The 23,379-nt window shown below is 44.1% G+C and overlaps 2 protein-coding genes across 6 annotated transcripts in view; one reads left to right on the top strand and one right to left on the bottom strand.

The window, feature by feature from the left end:
* Positions 1 to 10,491, top strand: part of LOC133348001 (stromal interaction molecule 1-like) — a 33,512-nt gene extending 23,021 nt beyond the window's left edge. The window contains exons 7-12 of one of the 2 annotated variants that reach the window (XM_061560799.1): positions 237 to 414; positions 866 to 1,193; positions 2,305 to 2,405; positions 3,139 to 3,284; positions 3,859 to 4,129; positions 5,238 to 10,491. In XM_061560799.1, the coding sequence (XP_061416783.1) occupies positions 237 to 414; positions 866 to 1,193; positions 2,305 to 2,405; positions 3,139 to 3,284; positions 3,859 to 4,129; positions 5,238 to 5,544 (1,331 nt within the window). In that variant the 3' untranslated portion in view covers positions 5,545 to 10,491. The remainder of the gene's footprint in view (positions 1 to 236; positions 415 to 865; positions 1,194 to 2,304; positions 2,406 to 3,138; positions 3,285 to 3,858; positions 4,130 to 5,237) is intronic. The other variant, XM_061560800.1, reaches the window with a different exon arrangement.
* A 4,173-nt stretch (positions 10,492 to 14,664) lies between these two features.
* Positions 14,665 to 22,909, bottom strand: LOC133348083 (calcineurin subunit B type 2-like). Of its 4 annotated transcripts, none has more exons than XR_009755765.1 (5): positions 22,678 to 22,909; positions 18,764 to 19,378; positions 18,155 to 18,199; positions 16,939 to 17,053; positions 14,665 to 15,487 (listed from the first exon to the last, which is right to left on the bottom strand). XR_009755765.1 is itself a non-coding variant. In XM_061560930.1 (4 exons), the coding sequence occupies exons 1-4, from the start codon at positions 18,764 to 18,766 to the stop codon at positions 15,423 to 15,425; spliced, it is 228 nt and encodes a 75-aa protein (XP_061416914.1). In that variant the 5' UTR covers positions 18,767 to 19,340; the 3' UTR covers positions 14,665 to 15,422. The 4 variants fall into 4 exon arrangements, 1 of the variants encoding a protein (XP_061416914.1); XR_009755764.1 differs by having other exon boundaries at positions 18,764 to 18,898; positions 21,861 to 22,909; XR_009755763.1 differs by having other exon boundaries at positions 18,764 to 18,898; positions 21,592 to 22,909.
* Positions 22,910 to 23,379: the final 470 nt, after the last annotated feature.

Below are 23,379 nucleotides of genomic sequence, written 5' to 3' on the forward strand. Positions count from 1 at the left end.
CATTGACTAAATATCAAGCCACATTGATATACATCACAGCACATGTATTTATCATGAAGCCACATTGCTACATGTCAAACCACATGACTGTCCTTCATACCATGACTGCGCATCACAACACACATGTGCATCACACCAAAAGGATTTACATTACACTCTATCATGCTGTCACGTCCTTTTCATTCACATCTCATTGCTCCCAATCACTTTCTGTCTGTGTATGTGTGTGCAAGCAGCGGCCCAGCGGAGCCGCGTGAAGGATGTGGCTTTGGCTGTAGCGGTGGTGGCAGCTGTGACGGGCTGCTGGCTGGCACTGGTGCAGCGTCGTCGTGCCCTGGAGCACGTTGCTCGCGTTACTACCGAGCTTGACAGCCTTCAAAGGGCAGAACAGAGTCTGCTCGACATGCAGGCCAGGTGGGGACACGGGAGACTGTGGGACAACGGTTCATGGGAATTGGAGCTGCACAGGGCCTAAAGTGATTTATCAATTTACACGGTGATAAGTTGCATCACGTATTGTGTGCATGACATCGATTTAACAACTTTGGACCACAGTTTTTGATCCAACTGTGCAATTGTGATACCAGGTCATGAGATAAAGTATTGTCATATAATAATATCCAAGTCACCCTTGCTAATGAGACTCTCCTGGTCTCTTGAATTCTCACCTGGTTAAATAAACTTGCCTCGACTTTCCGAAATCACAGGAAACAGAGAGACTAGGACCCGAAGACACACAGTTGATGCTTTGTCTCGATGGCTGATGATGATATGTCTCTGGCTGACGCTGTGAGGCTCTGGATCGCGGGTATCAAATTTCTCTTCTGATGACACTGCCACCATCTCGCTGTCTCTCTCTGCACAGGCTTCTGAAGGCCCAGGAGGAGCAGCGCCAGGCAGAGGAGGAAAAGCAGAACCTGGAGATGCGGCTGCATCAGGAAGCGACCAAGCGAGCACAAGAGTGCTCTGCCCAGCCCGCGGATGAGCACGAGTTGAAGGGGCAGGGCGAGTGGTCGTTGGGCGAGTGGGCGGTGGACGAGCGGGCGGGAGGCGAGTGGGTGGCGGGTGAGCGGGTGGAGTATGAGCCGAGCGTACTGCAGGCGTGGCTGCAGCTCACGCATGAGATGGAGGTGGTGCACCATGCGACGGCTCGTTCTCATGCTGAACGCCAGCTCTCAGTCGCCCGTGACATGGTGAGGCTCGTGTGCGCTGCTCACCGACACACAAGGTCTTAAGCCAGATCCGAAGCTTTCGTGACTGCAGGAATTACTCTTTGGTTATTTCGGTAAAGTCATGTAGAAATAAAATAATATAATACGACGTTTCGATTGCTACACAAGCAATCATCATCAGGTACAAATGAATGAGAAAACAAACATTCTTGGTTCTTTCGGTACAGTCACTTAGAAGGGAAATAATAAAATAATAAAAATATTAAACAATACAATTCTCACGACGTTTCGACTGCAACACAAGCAATCGTCATTAGGTGGGAAATCAATCGCCTTGTCAATCCATTGCTGATTCTTTACGCACTGAACCACACACAAACATACACAAACACATACAAAGAAAAAGATCTCCCATATAGCCTTAACAGACTGTATGGACAAGTGCTCTTAGTGAGCACCTATGAGGGGATGGGTGGCCAACACCATGCCCGGTTGCCTTCGTTTCCCCAGTACACCGCACCAGGTACTCATTTGAGGCGGAGTCGACCTATACATATGCACACACGGACATCCACACACTTACATGTCCTCTTGCTCACGAACACACACACTCACTAACATTCCCACAGTGGATTCACTAACACGCACTGGCAGCCCAACGTGTTTACGAAACAATCACTGCAGCATGACAACATGAGCCAAATAATAAATTCTCCAGCACACATCACGCTCACTGATATTGAACACTCAACGGCATATGCTCATTACTTACTTGCTTACTCCTTTTCGATCCCTGTGGAGCATAAGGCCGCAACAAGCCCACGCCATGCCGGACGGTCTTTAGCAGCTTTCTCTCATTTGCTCATTAACACATAATAATGTTGTTTTTTCTTACACCCTGATATACTCACTGATATACTCGCAAGCGGAATTCACTCATATGCGAGTACACACTCACGTATGCATGCGCTCACCAGCTTAGAATCAGGATCACAATCTTTATTTAGACTGGAGGAATCCAATGAGCTATGAAGCTCTCACATATGGCCTCGGGCATGCATTGGTGCGTGTGCGTTGCTTTTGTCTGTGTGCGGAATTGTACGTGTGCATGTGTGTGCGGGTGCCCATGCAGGCCGAGAAGGTACAGCGAAAGCGCAGCTCAGTGCTGGGCGCATTCTACATCGCTCACAGCGCCTCCCTCGACGAGGTCGATCACAAGATCCTCACTGCTAAGTACGACCTCGCCCCCTCACTCACCCCCTCACTCACCCCATCACAGCCTATCGTTCACCACATCACTTCCACCCTCATGTTGTGTGGTATAATCTCATGGGTTGGAGTTGGTTGTGCTGTAGCACGTCCTGTTGTGTGATGTGGTGTAATATTTCGTGCTGTGTAGTTGGGGGCCGTCTATAAATGACGTCATGCACCTGGGGGGGGGGGGGGGTCAGACATTTGTGACGATGTGTGACGAGGGGGGTTTGATAAATGTGACGTCGCATCAAAATGCACAACTTTAAATAAATATAGACAACACGTTATACTTAATTAAATAGACTTTTTTTTCAATTGTTTTCTCCTACAACATCAGAGTGCAGCAGTACATTAAATATGTGCTACAATGACAATAGTTTAAAGTTATTTGAAGCTTGTTTTTTTTTTTTGGGGGGGGGGGGGGCAGAGCTTTGTGACGTCATATTTGAGGGGGGGTCTGACTTTTTGTGATGCTGTGTGACGAGGGGGGGGGGGGGTAAAAAATCGTCCAAAATCGCGTTATGTCATTTATGGACAGCCCCTTATATAGTGTATTATGTTACACTGTATCGTGTGTTGTGTTATGTCATGCTGTATTATATGGAGTGTTGTATTACTTGTGGGTTCTTTGTGTAGTCTTTTGCCATATTACGGTGTTGTTTTGTTATTAATTTTTAATTTTATTGTGTTGTTGTGGTGGGTGAATGTCCAGGCAGGCGCTGTATGACGTGACCAACAGCCTGCGTGAGCGGCTCCATCGCTGGCAGGAAATAGAGAGAGTGTGCGGCTTCAATATTGTCCAGAACCCAGGCCTCAACTCCCTGCAGGCCCGCCTGATAGAGGGGCGCCAGGGAGACGGTACGGAGAGATGGGACACAGGGAGAGACACAAGACACGGGGGGAAGACATGGGAAATGGGGAGAGACGTGGGACATGGGGTCACACCTGTATATGAGGCATGGGGACACAGGGAGAGACCAGGGAGTGGGTCCACCACACAAAGGGTTGCCTGAAATCCTATGGCTGACGGTGTGAGAGCATGGGTAGGGTAGACAGACAGAATGCGGGAGAATTCACAGGGACATAGCAAGAAATGTCAAGGTATATAAAGACACACAGGACCCGGGAGGACACATGGGATATGGGAGGCAACATACAATGCATTCATGGGCGCATGGTGACACGGGATGAGACACAGGAACATGGGAGGACATACATTACATTGGAAGGAGACCTACGGATACAAAAGAAGACTGAATACATGTCAACACTAGAGGGAACACATGGACAAAGGGACTGGGACTTGGGGAGGAAGACACAGGTATATGGATGGAGATTGTAATAGCACAATCTCCACCCATCGTACTGTCTCCTCCTCCCATCATTATGCATCTTCATTTCCCTCCCTCCCCCCCCCCCCCTGTCCCCACAGACGAAATCCCAGCCTCGGCCTCCATGCCTGTCTTATCCTCGCGCCCATCCTCGTCTTCCTTGTCTCTCTCATCATCCCAGTCGGCTAATCAACTCCCCTCCAAGAGTCACGTGACCCGCTCGGTGGCCAATGATATGGCTCCTGCGGCACTGCGAGCACGTTTTGCCCACCTTCCGCAATCCGATTGGTCAAGGACCGTGTCACATGACCCTCTCCCTTTGGCGGGGCATCTCCACAAGCCCAAAGTGGCTTTCACTGCAGGCTACGTGCGGTAGGAAAATTTGGTGAACTTTAATGAACAAACTGTGCATCCATATAAGCCGATGGGCGACCTGGGGGTTGTTATAGGCAATCAGCCAACATCACTTAGAATATTATGTTTTAATTATCAGGCTGGGTGTCTACAACTGTTAGCTCATAATTGTTGGGGCACCGAGTCAGCATTATTGATATCTTAGGTTCAAATATTAAACTCTTATAAGCCACCTTTGGTGAAACCAGGTTCAACTATGTTTTTATTATGACAGTCCCAACCCAGTTGCTGTTGACTGCACAAAAACAATTGTGTGATAAGAATACTAAAAAATTAAAACAGCAACAGGAATTAATTTTATATCGTGTCTCAATGCAAGCGCATTTTAAGACGCTTTAAAAGAATGAAGGGCAAAAAAATGCTTGAGGGTAGAAGGCTGGTGGAGAGGCCAATGTAAGAGCAGGGAATCATGGGATAGAGAAGAGAGTTACACCGTGGCAGCGCCTGGGACAAAGCAGCCAGGACCCAGCACCAACAACAACAGCACGAGCTCCAGGGACAGCCGAAGCAGCCAGGGCAGCACCAACAAGTGCAGGACAACCACGAGGGATCTATCACCATATGTGAAACCCCCTCCTGTAGACATCGCCTCGTCCTTCCACTGCATAGCACCAATGGAAGGCATTTGTGAATACTGATTTGTAATTGCCACATACATTTGCTTTGGTAAATTGGCACTTAAATAGGTATTTAGGTCGTTATTACCATTTAAAATGAAATGCAAGCAGTGAATTAATCGCTACCAAATGCATTCAGATTATAAATGGTACTTGAATTATCGTGTTACATTTGTTTAACTACAGTAACATAATTTTGGTGACACTGTACTAAGTTCGTGTTTGTCTGTGTTCTGCATCTTTGCATCTATTTTTTTCTATCTCAACCTCTCCCTCTTTCTCTCTCCATCTCTTTACCCTATTCCATCTCTTGCCATTCACTCTCTTATGCTGCTGCAACACCTCTCTCCTCTCCTCATTATTTGCTCGTTTTCCAATCCTTTCCCTATCCTCGCTATCTCCCACAACCCGTGTATGCTCCCTTTCCTCTCTTCCTTTTTCCCTCTTAGGCAGGGAACCAGCATGGAGTCACTGGGCTCCATATCATCTGCCCCCCTAGGCTGCACCTCCCAATCACCGACAGGACAGGTCCCATCGGGTCCTGGCCACACTCCTTCGGGCCCCGAAGACTCGAGTGAGAGCGACACCAGTGGCGGTGGTACCAGTGGAAGTCTGGGAAGGGGAGGGGCGAGCAGTCCAGGCAGCCATGTGATGAGGTCTTCGCCCACTGCGGCTGCGGTTGCTGCTGGAGCTCCGGTCACCAAGAAGAGCCGTGCCTTAAAAATCACGCGCATCTTCAAGAAGGCGAGCATCTGAGGCCTCTGTACCATCGCACGTAAATAAATACAAATGTAGTGTTGCTTGTTTAGGGCCTCATTCACTTGTTGAAAGGTATCATTTTAATTTTGTCACTGATATTTTTGTGGAAACTGCATTTCTATCAGCCTATGCATTTATTCCTTAATTTACAGATTTGAACACAATTGATGACATAGCTGTCACAAACCGGCATCTAGGCTGTCGATTGAATAACAAATGAATAGATTTTATACAAATAAAAACGTATTTTATTGACAAGGTTTACTAAGAAAGGCTGAAACCCAGTGTACAGGGTAACAACAGTGCAAACCCAAGTATGCATTTCCCTCCCGCTGTGTCACTGTGCTGCGTGTTGCTGTGTCATCACACTGGCACTATAACTCGATCATCTGGGCTATTGAGGGGAGAGGGGTGGCCTGGATAAAACAAAAAGACAGATAATGGAAAAGATATTTAAATTAGGCTATAACAACATATTTATTGTTTACCAGCTTGTAATGAGGATGAAGGCGCAAAAAGTGTAGGGTGTGTTGCTAACTAAAGCAATCGATTTGCTTGCTGACATGTGTTTTTGGTCACGTGGACACTGAGTCGCTGACTCTCAACAAGTGAGCCACTGCTCATAAACCAACAAGTGCATATAAAGGTATTTTATTTCTTTTTTTGCAAGTACGGTTAGTCCGCAACCAAGAGAGACGGCCCATGGACAATCGAATGGTTCACTGTATTTGGGCAACCAAGTAGTAGTGAAAGAATGGCTTGGTGAAGACCGGTCAGTCGGTGACAACTGTGACCGGAGGTAGGCTCAGTGCAGTCCCCCAGTCAGCACAAGAACTACTTCATCACTGTCGTAACATTTATGTTTGTCACCGTTATGGTTCATTCATCATAACAGTCACTGTTATTGCCATGTTTCTGGTTATTTACTGTATGCACTATAATATGTATGCTAGGCATGTAATAATGCATTGATTTATTGATTCTTATGAACGTGGTCATAGAATTGTGTATAAAAGAATCGATAATTTTTTTATCCTGTATATTGTCTGTGGCAGCGGAGCCGTTAACAGCACTGTGCCATCAACCCAGTAACTAGAGTTACATTTCTGGCCATAGCTGCCTTCAGTGGTGAGTGATATCTTAACTGGTCCTGTGCCCCCCACCCTTAATCAACCCCAGTGACTAGTGTGGTGAATAATAGCGAAATTTGCCCTATAATTGAAATGGCGTGTTAACGCCTCAAGCACTGGATTGAGAAAGGGCTGATATTGCATGTTATATGTACTATATTCACATAAACCTTGCAACCACCCGAGATCCCACATGGACTGCGGTCAGTGGCAAAAAAAGTATCGATTCTTGAATCATTTGGCGACAATATTTACCTGTAAGCTCATGATATGTATGTGTGTGAATGCTTCTTCTCCTTCTGAAATAACCCGAGTCTACATGTCTCATGTAGACTCCGAGTCCAATTAATGTGGTTTAATGGTTTATTTCACATATGAATAAAAAGCATGAAACTTGAGTTGAGAAACACAAAAGGCCATTATAACCTCAATTGTTGCAATTGAGTCGAAGCATGGATTAACTCTTATTTGCTGATTGAGAGACAGTGTCTTAAAACATCTCACGCAGTTTCTAGTTGACAATTTACAGTAGGCTCCTACTATCGTGGACTTCTTGTTTGCATGAGTACAGTGGCTGAAAGTGTTATACAAATAAGATGACCGTTATAGCAGTCATCGAAACGTACCACGTTTCACCCCAGTGCTGTTGGGAGTCCGAGGAGTTATCGCAGAATGTATGCTTTTTGTTTCTTAATGACTGTGTCAGGACCTGGCCACTTTGAGCCTCTTCAGAGATTAATACTTTTCAGTGCCTTTCTGTTTTGTTTAATAACATTGCATGCTGTGCAACACATTGCCACCGGTTAGTAGTGGTTGAGCTGGAAAGTATTCCTTTTTTCATATCATCGTGGTACATTGCATCTTTAAATCCGCTGAATAGCTTTTTTCCAATGAGAAATGTGTGAGCTCCAGCCATTGGGGGTCCCCATTAAATATGAATGGTTTTACTTTGCTTTCGCTTTAAGTCAAAGTGCCTTAATATTTATAAGCCAAAGAATTAAACGCATGTTTAAAAAGAGCAATGATTGTCGCATGCATTATACAATTCATGCTATAAATCTAGACCAGTCGGCATGTAACAATACATCAGTTAATCAATTAATGTAAATTATCATAATGTATAAGCATCAACTCGCGAGTGTACGAATACTTTTCTGCAATTTGTAATATATTTCATGTCAATTCTGCAGCCTTTAAGAGACTATCGCTAATTGTAATGTTTAAACAACAACCATTTATTGAAGTATATATTGACCCTCAATTGTGACAACTTGTCTACTCACCAGTAGTTTATGGAAGTGAATCATTCCACTCCTGCTAGGACAGCCTACTTGTTTGGTATGTAGGAGGTCGTGGGTTCGATCCCGACCCTGACACCTGTATATATGGAATTTGCATGTTCTCCCCGTGGTGGCATGAATTTTTCTCCAAGTACTCCGTTTTTTCCCTCCAAACTTAGAAAAACATGCGTTTTAGAGTATTTTGCTGCTAGAAATTTTGACATTAAAAGCTATTTCGTTGAGCTATCATTTGTGGCCAGGTCGCTTCTGAAAAATAGCTACGTAGCTCATTAGGCTTTACCTGGTAAAATAAAAAAAGTTTAATAGTTATAAAAAATAGTTTACTTCAGGTTATATATAGTAGTTTGAATTTTAATGATTTATAATTTTGGGGGAGTTTTGTCTGTAGTTGGTTAAAACGTCATTCCCGAAGGACAATCTGCACTATCCAACCGAGAGTTAACGCTTTTGGTAAGAGAACTGTTGGTTGGTGAATATATGGGTGAGAAGATTGGGCAGAGAGAAACATATTTTTGGGAAAACTCTGCAATAATATATTCCATCTCCTCCAGAGGGGGTGTTTCTCACCTTTGTATTGCCATGTGGAACCACGGGAGAGCATTCCTGTATTTATGCAAGTGTCGGTACACCTTTATTTAAACAGTCAGGACATTCCGTTATTCAACCAGTGAGTGCATTCCTTTATTTAACAATAGTAAAACATTCCTTTAACAAGGGGAGAATGTTTTAATTATAAAAGTGGTTGAATGCTTTACATGGGAGTTTGCAAAGGGTTGGGGCTTGCCCCGTGACTGCTCTCTGGTAGCCCTGCACCTCACTGTGAATCTGATGTGCGTTATTTTGCCTTGATCCGATGTGTGGTATATTGTTTTGGTCTGCACATGTTTTCCCAGCTGATGGGGATTGTTATTATCAGGAGATGGCGTCCATTGCTTCGCATACTTGGTATGGGGTGTTTTGCAGAGTGTAGACCTGCTTGAGCTATTGACGGGGTTGGCACTGGTGCTGAGTCATGTTTGTGAACACTCTCACACTTATACACTCACACACAATAACACTAATCATCACCATCTCATATGCCAACACTCAAATATACTTCCAAGACACACACCATCACTCGCACTCAAATACATCAACACACTAACATTCACCAGCACTTGCACAACAACACATACACTCACACTTACGTACTTCATCTTTCAGCCGTATATCTTGAATACACCGTAATTCACATACACTAAACACATACAGCAACGTTCACTATAACTAACATACAACACTGACGAACACATACACCATCACTCGCATGCACCAACACTCAACCACACAAACCTGACATGGCAACAGCCAACACTCACAAGTTCTACACTTACACTTCGACACCAACACTCTTAACGTACACACGTAAGAACCAACAGTCACTGAAATAAAGACGCCAACACTCACTCACAAGCACATGGTCACCAACGAGTATACATTTACCAATGCGTGCTGTTGCCCATCAATACAATATCACCAACATACACACACTTTCCTACATACCAACACATACTGGCATTCGATAATTATACACATTCGCCCTCTCTTACTCTTAGGCTGGATTCACACTGGATTTTAGACGTGCGTTTAGTGGATGTCACATGCTTTGTGTAAATCCATTCAACCATCCACAAACGTATTAACTTTAGAGTTACTTGGTGTCACGTAGTGTGTGTTTATCGTTTGGGCCGATATTTGGCCCACATTAACATTTGGACACTCTCCAACTAAATATAAAAAAATCCTTTCAGATTTTTTCGTTATCCTTGGAAAGTAATGTACAATAGCTAATGATTTAAAGCTGGTTTCTTCACCAATTAAATTGAATACCCATTAGAAATACATTTCTCACCCAATGCACTTAATAACGAAGAACTCTGAATTTGACACCAATGTTCTGACTTATTTTTTTTGCCCTTGAAAGCAGGGCTGCTACGATCATACAGCAGCCATGGAAATGCCCTCACTTCTGCTATTAACATCTCGTTGAATTCCACTCGGTGTCCTTTATGGGAAGCTGCTTGCCACTCCCCAACCCTGATTGGCTACAGTTCCACTCGCTGAACTATAAAGTTCTACTCGCGTTTATTAAAATGCATTCACGTTACAGCCCGTAATTGATGTCGCCTCTTTTAAATGATTTAGAACTGCTTTTTGTGTTTAGTTTGTTGTCCTCCACTAATTAGCACGGTTAGCTAAGTACGATGCGAAATAAGTTCAACATACATAATAGCCATTCGGTTTTGTGTATGCGTTAAGCGATCCTGTGTGAACTCAGTCAGGCACACTCCCAACAAACCTCCCAATGGCCCCACACCCCTCACTAACAAACACCATTGTTGCCACAAATTGACACTTGCGCAGTTGAGCTTTCATCACTTGTGCTGGTGGAACCTCAAAAATGTTGGTGGTGCCTTCTGTGTACCTGCTTTTGTGCCCATTGTCGGTTGAAATAAATATAGTGCTTTATGCCATCGCTGTATGTTTGGTTGATGTGTCTAGTCCAGGGGTTGGCAACCAAAATAAAAAAGAGACATTTTTTCGAATTTTGTACGAAACTCAAATTCAAAAGCCGTAATGCATGTGAATACATATGTAATGACTCTCGGACAACACGAACATTACTACGTGTTAAACGAACATTACGTCACAAAGCAGTCCTTAAAGAGGCGCATGCAGTTCCAGAGCCTGCAGGTTTCTGACTCCTGAGCTAGTCGAACTACTTGCGCACACACTCATCACTTGTATGAACATGTGTAATGACGATTTGACACACTTTCTTGAGATGGTTTCTTTTATTGTAGACACGTTCACTTGAGCAGGCAGAGATCCTGCTGCAACAGCCCCGAGTCTCCCGCGCATCTCTCTTATGTACGGTCCGAGGCCACGCCCCCATTCCCAAACCTTCTTGCTGATTCTAGACGCTTGCTCTACCAGCAGACTCTACCGTCCTCTTCTGTCACCTGGCCACGCTCCTATTCTCGATCATTCCCATAGCCACCAGTCCATTCGTACTACAAGATGACTCCCCTGTCATTACCTACCGTGGCCACTAGTCCACCCACACCGTAGGTTGACTACTGTCATTACACATGTAAGGATGTTAGACATCCTTGGATAGCATATTTGTAGGACATGGGGGTGACATGGATATAAATACCATAACTGTCACGAGTTGGGGCGTTACTGCATAAAGATAGCTATGATCTGGCTTGCTAGATGGTGATTGGTTGGAAGGTATTCAAGAGTGAGAAGATGGATATTTGAAAAAGGCAAGGGCTCCATTGGGCACTTACAAGGGGAGCAGAGGGATTGGTTAGGAGGAAGGGATGGGCGGAGATTGAAGAGCGGGAGGGAGATGAGTATAAAAGGGAGGAGGGGGACTTGGAAGAGGGAAACAGGGGAGTTGTGTTGGTTGGTGGTGGGCATTGAACGTTATTGTTGAGGACAAACTTTATCCAGGAAGTACCGCCTTTGGAGTCCATTACATTTGGTGGCAGCGGTGGGATACTGCATACTCAAATCCTGTTAAATACGAGGGACTATCGGAGAGATCTGTGGAAATGGAATATGGAGTGGTATGGGGCAGCGCGGAAGAGATGAAAAAAGGCTGGGATGGCAGGTCCTCAGGAAGGCTCAACCCGATCACCAACTCTGCAAAGTAGATCCGTACAACAGTTAGGTAGCGGCCCTTCCACGCCACGAATAAATCCGTCCCGCGTGGAGAAGTTGGACAGACTGTTGGATGCTGTTACATTGTTACTGCAACAGCAAATGAGAGTCCGCAGCCAGTACCGGTGGAACCAGAGCTAGAAACTGAGGGGCCAAGGCTGCCTACCCCACAGCCGGTTCTTGGGGAAACCATGCCAGATCAACCTTCCTTGCTGGATCAACTGTTACCTATCCATCAACAGCAGTTGCAGCAGCCACAGCAATATACGTTCCAAAAACAACAGCATCTTCTATAGCAGCAGCCAGTGCTAACACAGAGCCCATCTCACCTCCAAGAACAGGGGGCCCCGGGCTTATAGGATTCCATGGCAGCAGGAGCGGCGTGGAGGTGCAAGACAGCTGCGTTGGCTGGCAGCGACAATAGAAAAGTTCGTGGCAGATGGAGGAAACTGGGGCGCCTTTGTGTTTCAAGCAGCAGCAAAGGCGCTGGCATGGTCGGATGGAGAGTCGTTAGAACCACTACCGTCGGCCCTGGGTGATGGAGCACTCATTATTTAAAAAAAATATTTTACACGCTTTTATTTAACTCACTCTGTCTCTTGTTGTTGTCGTCGTATCCTCAAATCTTGTAACTCAATTTTAACCCACTTCCCAATGTGGTATCGACTGCAAACTTAGTATACTTATGTCATACTGATGACAATACTATAGTCTTTAAAAAAAAAACGTTTTTTTAAATATTAATTTGTATATGTTATGTTTCGGTACGGAGGATACTGTCTTCACCAACACTTCTGTTAAAAGCACAGCCGTTAGCATACCCAAATGTTGCACTTCCTTTCACTCTAGACACGGATGCCAGCGACGTAGGCATTGATACCGTTCCATCTCAGACACAGGATGGCCAACAATTTGTCATAGCATTTGGGAGTCGCGTCCTGTCCACAGCCGAACAGCGATATTGCGTCATGCGCAGGAAACTGTTAGCGACGGTACATTTCACACAGCAATTTCGCCCGTATTATATCTATATATGTAAACTTATGGCGGGACCCTGGGGTTCCATAAGCCCCCGGCTCTCGCATAAACATTATAATGTAAACAAAAACTTTGCTCTTTTTCACCAGTGGGTTTGAAGGATGTTGGCAAGTGTTGTCTTGTTAAACTATGCCTTTAAAACTGAAAACTATTTACCTGCAGTACCTCTATTTAAATACACTAAAAATAATTTATACACCTCTCTCAATTATTGAGTTTCTCAGTGTGGATTTGTGAACACATTTTGTAAACAGTACATACGGTTCATATGGGCGCAAGTTTACTATTCGGACTGATCGTACATCACTCCAATTTTCATTACGCATCGATCAACCAGCTGGCCAGCTAGCACGTTGGATAGTTTCCCATAGTGTATCGAAAAGGCTTGCACCACACAAACGCTGCGCTCTTTCCAGACTACGACCCAGCTCGCTGTGCACTTGCACAATCGGCTTAGCGCGTTGCAAGAAATTTGACTCGGGTATGTCGGCTGTTGTTACACCTATTCTTTGGGTCTTTCGGTAAAGACACGTAGATAGATTGAAAGAAAATAACAAAAAACTACGACGTTTCGATCACAACACAAGCGATCGTCATCAGTGCTGAGTAAACTTGGAGTAACTTCTAAAACATTCTATAACTTTCTTAGCGATTATTATTTGGTGCTTTCGGTTAAGTCACGTCTAAAGATAAAATAATAAATTAAATAATAGCATACGACGTTTCGATTGCAACACAAGCAATCATCATCAGCAATCGAAACGTCGTATGCTATTATTTAATTTAATTCATTATTTTATCTTTAGACGTGACTTAACCGAAAGAACCAAATAATAATTCCTGCAGTCACGAAAGTTTCTAAAATTAAGATTTCTCAGCGATCTTGAGGCATTAATTGAATTATTGGCAGGAGGCGGCACTAGCCACATCGACATCTCCGCAGGCTACCAACAAATGGATTTGGTTAAAAAAAGATACGGAGATGATCGTCGGTGCTGGAGAATCGGCTTAGTTGTACTGGCCACAGGTGCCTCTTGGAACATCTCCCCAGGAACGATATATTCTTGTTTGAGGCCGAGTTGATCTAGGGGCGGCCCAGGACAGGTTCAGAGAATCGTCACTTGTATTGGTCGTGAGTGGATAATTGAGCTTCGGTTGCAGAGTTCACAACGCAGCACGCTAATCGCTACACGACAACACACAGTCACACACAAGCATATGTAACGGTGTTATTGGACGGGCGTACACCGTCTCTGGGGGGTTCCCACATCTGTCCCATAGTGGGCAGTCAACGGGCTCAAGGGGCAAACAGTCAACCGGCAGATCGGATCCTGGAGCGAATGGGCCAGCCCCCAAGTAGGGGGCTGTGGGGGAATGATGTCACCCTTCTCAGACCTCGTAGAAGATTCGGGAAGGGAGGCGTGGCTAGGGCGGAGCAAGCCACAGGGTAGGATAAAAGGCAGAAGCCCGAGAGGGTCCCGGCAGTGCTGCCAGCGAAGACAGAAGAACCAGTTGAAGACAGAAGGCCGGCTAGCCTAGGACCCTGGGACTCATCTGACCCGCAGTCCTTATCAGAGCCGGGAAGACTGAGCCAGTGGTGTGACCCTGGGAACTTCGGAGCCCGACGTCCTTATGAGGGCCAGGTCCGTGTAACCAGTGGTCGGGACCTGCACCCTTGCTGGGTGAGGTCAGACTAGCCCGAGACCCGAGCTCAGGGATAGGGCGAGTTCTGTGGGGAAGTGTGTCCCCTTAGTTAACGGGTGGAAGGGCCGCTACCCTTCCTGTTAGAGCTGTTGTGTTGTGTAAGTTTAAATAAATAAGTGTTGCCTCAACCATACTTCTACGTCGTCAGTAGAACCCACTACACACACACACTCACGTAGGTGCGCGTGTACACATGAACAAGGGGTAGTCAGCTTTAATATAAGCAAGGCTGGGTTTATTTCATTGCATGTGTAAAAATCCATCCATCAGAACGCTGGGCTGTATTTGCAGACAGAACCGTGTTAGCATTCTGTACACTGCTGCCTTTCAGGTTACCAAGCCACGTCCAGCATTCTGAATGTAGTGTTGTTCAAGAGTGATCTGTGACTGGTATTTGAGAGTACGTGTACTGCACTGAGGTGTTTATTCCGTATTGAATGGATGCATTATGCCTCGTTCGAGTTCGTGTCATTGTGCAATTTGCGATAATGGTGCCTGGACGTCATACAGCACAATACATCTGAAAGATTATTGAAATGCTTTGTACTAAAAGTACATTTAAATGGAGCATTAGTGGTTGTGCTAATTAGCAGTAGTGTCACATATATGTAGTAATAGCTATAAATAGCAGCAGTAGTTTTTTTTTATTAGGCATGTAAAGATTACCCTCTGATTCAGTGAAATGTCAATTCTCTATTATATTCAATAATCAATTCCTTTTTTAGGTCTTATTGTAATATATTTAATCTCATTCATATAATTAAATTTGCTCAGCATAAAGATAATGTTTGCATATAATATGCAATGCCATTTAAATGTCTGATTCTTGCACGACCGATTGGAGGCATGAATGAGAGAGTAAGAATTCATTTTAATGAATAAATACATGATTACATGCCTAATACTTAGTAGTAGGGTTGACACTGGTCATGATGATTAAGAAGCAAAAACTAAGAGCAACCCTTTCACCCCGCAGCCATGTCCTTGGAGTTCACTTTTTCAGCTTCAGCTTCTCCTTCTGCTTGTCAGAGTCCTTCTTGTAGAATTGAGAAAACTCTGGCATGGGAGAGAAATGTAACTTAAAATGGATGGCATACGTACAGGGTTCCCTCGCTTTCTGGCGTAGATGCGTTCCAAAAGAGGGTGGACAAAGCAAAATTGCGTAACAGCAGAGACCTCACACTCACGTAACCCACAAGGGACCATAGGAGAAAGCTGCCAGTCGAGTAGCGCAGACGGTACACACAATTTAACACGTAGGCTTCCGCGACCAATATCATCCATAATAGAGGTTTTTTGGTTTAGATCGCATAAATAAATAAATGTATCGCTAAACCCGCCACCACCCGACACAGCCAACGAGTAAGGGTTGTCACGTGAACAGAACATGCCAATTCGTCACTAGTACAGCACACCGGTGTGTTGGAGAGCCTAGCCACAACATTTACAATCTGAGCACTACGTTTCGCCAGTAATTACATCTAGCTTCATCAGGCGACAGCCAGATTATGGTACGCACATGTCCAACCACGTAGTCGCATATCAGTGAATTCAAATCGCATATCGCAAATTTTGGGTATAAATAGGTTAGCCGCAAAAAGACAAAATCACATAAACTGAACCCACATGAAACAAGGGAAACCCCTTATTACAGGAAGTGCCCGTCACTGATCTATGCCCAGCCCCAAACGAGAAATGTAAATGACCCCACCCTACCTGAATGTACTGAAAATGTTACACACATTCATTTCTAAAGAACAGCAGTTCGTAATGTTTAAAGCAGTTTGTACTTTGTTTTGGTTCAGCAACCTATTTGTGCAAGGCCCAATTCAAATTTTCTTTAGATGTTCACTTGTCCGACCTTGTTACATAACCACCTATACCTCAGTTCACATCACGTCGGTTATGTGGCATTGTACTGGATAGTTGGTAGAAGGGAATTAAATAAAACAATCTGTTAAATAAACGTAATTCGACCTTTAATTTCCTCAAAATTACGTGGTTACGTCCTAAATTTCAAACGAGAATAAAAAACTTTTCATTTGAATGTAATGATGAGTTTCCTAACTATAGGTTTCCAGGAAATGGCAGTAGAGCAATGAATTCTCAAATGTATGTCTGTGCACATTCCACTGCTGTTCTCTTGTATAAGCGTGATTTCTCTGGGTACTCCAATTTCGTCCCACACGTGAAATAAGAATTTAGCTAATTGGGAAGACATTCCAGTTCAGGAGAGAGTGTGGAAGGTTTTCTTTGTGAATACGGGTCATCTTTGTTCATATAGCAATGCCTTTCCCTTGCCTTTGTCCTCTCTATCTTCCGTGAGTCCTATTATCCCCAGTGTAGCCCTTTACCATCAGCGAGGTAGAGCATATATCATGGTCGCATCAAAGGCAGATGTCATTATGACTCACGGATTATATCATGCCATCCTGAGTTTGTGTATGTCCCTTTTAAACAAGGTAACAGCCCTGTGCCACGATCTTCCGTAGACTATGGCCACACACCTTCGAAAGAGATCTTGCCATCTTTGTTTTTGTCCACACTGGTGCAGTCTTGATCCACACCGTTCATTTCCAAGAAGTCATGGTAGTCGGCAAACGAAATGAAGCCGTCGTTGTCCTGTTTCCGCAGAATGAGGAGGAGACATTGCCTTGCTCGTTAATGACAGATTTGAAAGTGCTGGTGCAAATTAATGGGAAGGTGGCTAGTGGTCAAGACTAGCAACAGATTCACATCCAAGGGAAAAAACGTGTCTGTGATCTACCACGGATATGTCAGTGATGAAATTAGCTTGTGTGCTGTTCATTGGTGGATTGGTATATCGCAGAACTGTGAGTAATGGATTTTTTACCTTAATGTCCCCATGTCCACGCTCACCACCTTCAACTCAAAAATATCAGTGTGGTGAAGTATGGTCAAATAACCCACAATCCGCAAGGCATGAGGAGGCTCTCATCCACTCATGCACGGAATTAATCAATCACAGCAATGGATGACCCTGCTGGAAACATCTTGAGACGAAGTGAGACTTTTGGTATGAATAATGGGTCTCATGATCATCCTTAATTTGGAGCTTTCGTGACTGCAGGAATTACTCTTTGGTTCTTTTGGTAAAGTCACGTATAAAGAGAAAATAAAAAAGGATTATTATTGCTAGTATTTAATTAATTATTTTCTCTTTATACGTGACGTTACCGAAAGAACCAAAGAGTAACTCATAATCATCATTATATCAGCTGGTACAGAGGTGAGTGTTGGCACTGATCAGGGATACAAGTCCCACAGTAGCTGAAGGGTCCCACAGGCTTGTGAGGGCCATGATCCAGCGATATGCAACAGGAAGCATGGACTTGCTGTGTGGAAATCGCACCTCTTAGAGGCTGCATTTCAACTGCCTCAGGTAAACACGAGGGAGGTGAACAGAGACACCCATCTCGTGTCCAGGTGCCATGGCTTGGGCACGAGAAGAGTGAGTAGCTTCAGTCTTTAATGCTCATAGAACAGCAGACCTAAACACGACACATAAGAGCAGAGGTGCTAGCCCATTGGGGGCTCTAAGCATTTACGTTCCCTCCCTTTCAATTCGTAAATTCCCAAGTAAGAAAACACAGGATGTAGACAAGTGAAACATGAGATGTAGCAAAATAAGATAAGGTGGACAAAGTAAATAGGTGTAATCAGATAAAAGAAGAGGATACAGATGCAACTGCTTTCACTCACCATGTCAATTGGTTCGAAATTAGCTTCCACCTGTGATTCCCGGTCCTGTTTTTCAAAACAAATCAGAAACAAAACTTTTAGAAATCTTAACATCATCATACGGAGCTGCGACACTGCATATTGATCATTGTGCGAAGTCAACGTTTGGAAGAATACTTCACAATAGAGTAGAATGTCGAGAGCCATGAACTGCAGCGATCCATTTTAAATTACATCCTTGGCCAATCGTGTGGTTTGATCGTAGCTTATGACGATGCAAATAATCAACAAGCCATGAACAATTAAAACAAGTATTCTACGTTTGTCTCTACTGGATTCAATTATCGATTCCATGACTAGCGTATGGATATCAGTGTCCAAGGCCGATTTTTTTAAATTCATGGATAATTGTTTAACAACCTTAATAGGTAACGGAAAATAATTTTTAGCGTCATCAATGAGAGCATATTTGTCTCTCCAAATAAAATATATATAGAATGTTTTTATACGAATATATAATATGTTTTCTATTTAATAGGTGCTCTCTAACGAAACGTTCGGTATCCGTGTATATGTGAAAGGCAATGCCAGGCATCTTTGTCGTGATGGTGCAATGAGTGTATTCCCTACCATGGCTGAAGTCGTTGGTGATCCGTGAGCAACTGGAAGGTCGAATCTGGAGCCGCTGATGTGAGGATCGCAGCGATGCGCGCACTTTTATATGCGAGCACCCAGGTGAGGGTGGGGCTCTCCAGGTGCGTGGGGCTGGGGAGGGGTGGGGCGGCCGTGGGGTTGGGGTGGTACATGTGCCTGTTTACATGTGGCTGGGAGAGGTGACACTGTGGGGAGCCAAGTTGGTGCATCTGCCAATCTTCTCGAATCTTCAACCCACGGCACATGGATGGATCTGTCCCGTGACCTGCCAGGGAGCCTTCGACACTTCACGTGGCCTCAATGTGCACCTGACACGTATGTATGCTGAGCTCTTCCTTCATTCTCAATGACAAAACACCCCTAGTTATGTTGCTTTATTCAACCTGTTACTCTGCTCACGTTGAGAAGGGTTCTTGAATGGAGAATGTTATAATGAAGAGAAAACACCCAAAGATCCTCTTTTCTGGATTCAGTCATTTGTCATACTGTGATCTCATGGCCAAATCCATTGTTTTCATATTCTTCTATGCTCCCACGTCCATGCTCCATTCTTTTACCAACCAACCCGTACAACCAGGATAATGGTGAAGTCTGCTCAAATAGGGGGGGGGGGGGGGTTGTGTGAGATTAAGAATAGCCTGTTTCCTTGGTGTGTGTGCGAGTCAGTTCATTGGTTGAGTATCAACAACACATAGGGTTGATGTTTGCATAGAATCTTGAATAAATCATGCTCAGGCTTCCAGAAAACAAAAAAGATCTGATGAATTAATGAGCATCATTTTAATGTTGATCATTTAAGGAAGCATGATGCAATTACGCCTTCTGGAAGATTACTTTGCAATGAAAGCAAACACTTTCAGCGCTCTCATTCGTCATGGCAGAAAGCTACCAGAACATTCTTTCAAGCTATGAATAAAACAAATGCATCGTCAACACTGTTCGTGTGCTCATTAAACTGTGCACAGTACATGCATCGGTCTACCACGTACATTGTCTAATGGTGGTCAATTTACACTCCCTTTTATTAAACGTTATTCTTAATACGTTTAATACATGCATTTGAAATACTAATCATTTTATATAATTTTTTCGTATTGAATTCAGGAAAATGTATGTAAGAAATCTACACTGCAAGGTCACCACCAGACCACGTGGTACAAATAAGGCAGTTGGTGGACTCTTGGATTCGTAAGTTGTCCAGTTGTTCTGCTCGTGGACTCTTTTTTACATCCTTTATATTAAGTTCACTTGCTTGCTTGCACGCTTACGACCGTGCAAATCTTTCGGTCGTCTTTTAACCCACTTCCCCTGATCCAATCGAGCTGACATTTTGCACACAGACTCGTTGAGCGTGACAATTTATTTCCGTGAATTTTTTTTCTCCAAAATATTACACTTTTTAGGATTTTTTTTTTATATTTAATTACCAATTGCTTAATGGTGGCAGGCAATCATCTGACCCATAGGTGGCAGCCATCTCAAGCCAGAGGACGAGAGGACTCCAGCCGCCACGCATATAAAGGATTTATAGTGAAAAACTTTGTTTTTACGGGTTAATTTTTTCCCTTTGATTTAAAAAATATATCGCTGTGAATACTTTTTTGCTATTATTTTTTTAAGCCTTCCACCTATAGTAAAAAAATACACAAATACTTTACAGGGAAGTTTTCTTATTGGATGGCAGTTTGGGAAAAAGTTTTATTTTCAATAAAATATCGGCCACATTTTTATGCAAAAGTTTGTTGTGTTTATGTCAGTGGAGCAATCACATTTGTATTGTACACCACAGCATCGACTTCATTATTTTAGGGTTATGATCATTGACATCAAGTATTTTTTATCGTCTGATAGATGTATTACATCAACTTTTCTTTATTATTTTCTATATTCAGGATTTGCATTCATATCAGCATCATCAATGGTCGATCTACTGATGATTGAAGGCTTTCCCAAATATATAATGGCACTGAAATAATAAAAGAACTAAAAACTTTAAGGCACTGATACATTTGATAATGATTGCTTGTTGTAACTGACACATTGTACTTAGTCGATACCACATTTATTAAAACCAAAGCTGCTTGTGACTGAGCTGTTGTTCAGGCTGAACGTCCATAGTGGGTGGTCAAATCACATGACCTCTTTTTCCCATGTCGGTCGTTGCGAGTTTGTGAAGATTGCAACCGGAAAAAGAGTGCACCAATCTCACAGATTATCGCAGAACTTACGCCAATATTTGTATGTGCTAAATGAATGCATTGCCACAAATATGGTTGAAACTACAGATTACTTCGTTAATAAATTTGCAACTTTATATATGTATGTTGAACTTCTTTCGCACCGTACGTCACCCACCGTTATATACAGTATATCAGCCACAGATTAATTCATCCATTACAATTTAATCATAATTCAAACATATACTCCTGACAACAAGCCAACAGTTTGTTTGCATTATATATCCATAAACATGCTTGGGCTTGAATAATTGAATAATTCCAATAAAAATATCATGAGTGTGCGTAAAACACTTTCTGGGAATGAAAACAAAACTGCAACTTCTGAAAGCGGTTATCGTGCCTTTTGACTGAGTTAGTGTGGCCAAAGAGAGAATTTGCATTCCTACGGAATCTCCGTGTGTAAATGCCTTGGGAAATCGGACATGCCAACAATCGTGGCCTTCGCAATGTAAATAATTGTTTTGGCCATTTAGTATTCAGGCTCCAGGAACTTAACACACAACTGGACAATCACAGAGATCTCTCCACTCACGCACCCGTATCAGAGAGTAATGGAGTACTCACAACTGCTCGATATCACTCGTAAATTCTCGTGGAAATGTATGCAATGCCTGTGTGTAAATTCCGGTGGAAATCGGACATTTGGTACTCAGAATCTAGCTACTTATTTAAGGCTGTATCGACCAAGCGGAAACCCAGGTTCGTTTCAGATAACTGCTGTTAGACATGAGCGCGAATTGAACTCGGGTGGCATATTTATAACGCAGTGTGCTTCATTTCATGATACATCCACTGCTGGATCAAGGCCTTCTCAAGTCGCAGTCATCTCTCACAATTATGCGGTGCAACTTTCCATCCAGTCCTTGCACATGTGTAGTGGGTACAAATGGAGAGACTTCTCTGGAGGCAACACGTTTATTTAACAATAACGATAACAATCCCTGATACAAAGGGGTAACGGCCCCTTTCACCCGATACTATAGGGAGGTATGTCCTCCGGGCTAGCGTGTCCTACATACTGGGGGAACAGCTCTAGTATCGGTCCTCCAGCTAACGGCGTCTAGGGAGGATAACTCTGACCCGACCCAGCCAAGGTCCTCGGGTCCTGGCCTTGGCTCCAGGTCTTCAGGGTGGCGTTTTCGGATCTTCAGTGGACAACAACAGCCGGACCCGTTCATGGGTCCGGTTTTTATACACAGTCCCAGCTCTCTCCACCCCTAACCACGCCTTCCTTCTCGAACCTTCGAGCGGGACCTGGAGTGTGACGTCATCCCCCCAGCCCCCCTCTTGGGGGACTGGGGTCTGCATGTTGCACCTTCGAAATGAAGGACGTGGGCAGGTGCTCCAAATCGAGGGCAAACACATTTATTGTGGTTAATCTTTAAGATGCAACAGCACGTGTGTCACAAACAAAATTTATTGAACCGAGTCGCCATTAATCATATGACTGGTGTACACGTCCGGTTATTCAATAACAGTTTTCTTAAACCCAATTCTACTACTGATAAGCCATCGTTGTTTTTGACAATGACCTTTGCACTTCACTATTCGCATATTACTTTAATCTTAAGCTGTATGTCTTTCTATACCATCGACTGTACTGTATATGAACAATATACGTACTGTACGTGTCACCATTGTACCACTTACGACTGTAATGGGCTCAGATAGGCGTACACACTTCTTGGGAGGCAGCACTGTTTATTAACAACCTCGTTACACTAACATAGGGTGGTAACCACCGTCCTACTCCAACACACGCCGTCACTCTCTATCTCAGACTCTCGGATACACTAGCGTGACCCAGCCAGGTGGGCTACTGGCGGGTCTGCTGACTGGAGGCTTGACTCTTCTTCTTCTCAGGAGGTGTCTTCGTGATCCCTCTTCATTCTAGACACGTGCAACCTCGAGCCCCATGAGGAGGCTGTTTTTATCGGCCTCGGCGTGTCCGGGCCCCACCCCGGACATGCCTCTCTTCGAGAACCCTCTCGAAGCTCCCCGGCTGTCCACCTGGCCACCCAAGGTTCCCCCCGGGGAACCTGGCACCCCACCTTGATAGGTCACGTGTCCAGCCGGGTTCACTCAGAGTGCCACGGCCTTACCCAACCTTCAGATTTCGGAACCAGCCCTGACGTCATTCCTGCCTAGAGCCGGGATGACGTCATGTGTGTGTTTGGACCCGCGGGATAGTGACGCTTCCCCGCTTCGTGGTGTCACGCGTTTGTTTGTGTACACAGTAGTGACGCTTCCAGTCACTACACGACTATGCATGTGTTTTATTCTCAATAGCATTGCAACTAGTCATACTCTGAGTGCATGGGCATGGTGATAAACTAAACAGTATTAGGGTTA

Source organism: Lethenteron reissneri, chromosome 26, assembly GCF_015708825.2.
Source record: "Lethenteron reissneri isolate LAM-NWPU_2019-01 chromosome 26, ASM1570882v1, whole genome shotgun sequence".
Lineage (NCBI taxonomy): Eukaryota > Metazoa > Chordata > Hyperoartia > Petromyzontiformes > Petromyzontidae > Lethenteron > Lethenteron reissneri.

What these genes read in the sequence shown, in the direction of transcription:
- LOC133348083 (XM_061560930.1), bottom strand. An exon ending in ATTTCGAACCAATTGACATG is followed by an intron (nt 17,054 to 18,154) that starts GTGAGTGAAAGC and finishes CTGCGGAAACAG; the next exon opens with GACAACGACGGCTTCATTTC. An exon ending in TGGCAAGATCTCTTTCGAAG is followed by an intron (nt 15,488 to 16,938) that starts GTGTGTGGCCAT and finishes CTCCCATGCCAG; the next exon opens with AGTTTTCTCAATTCTACAAG.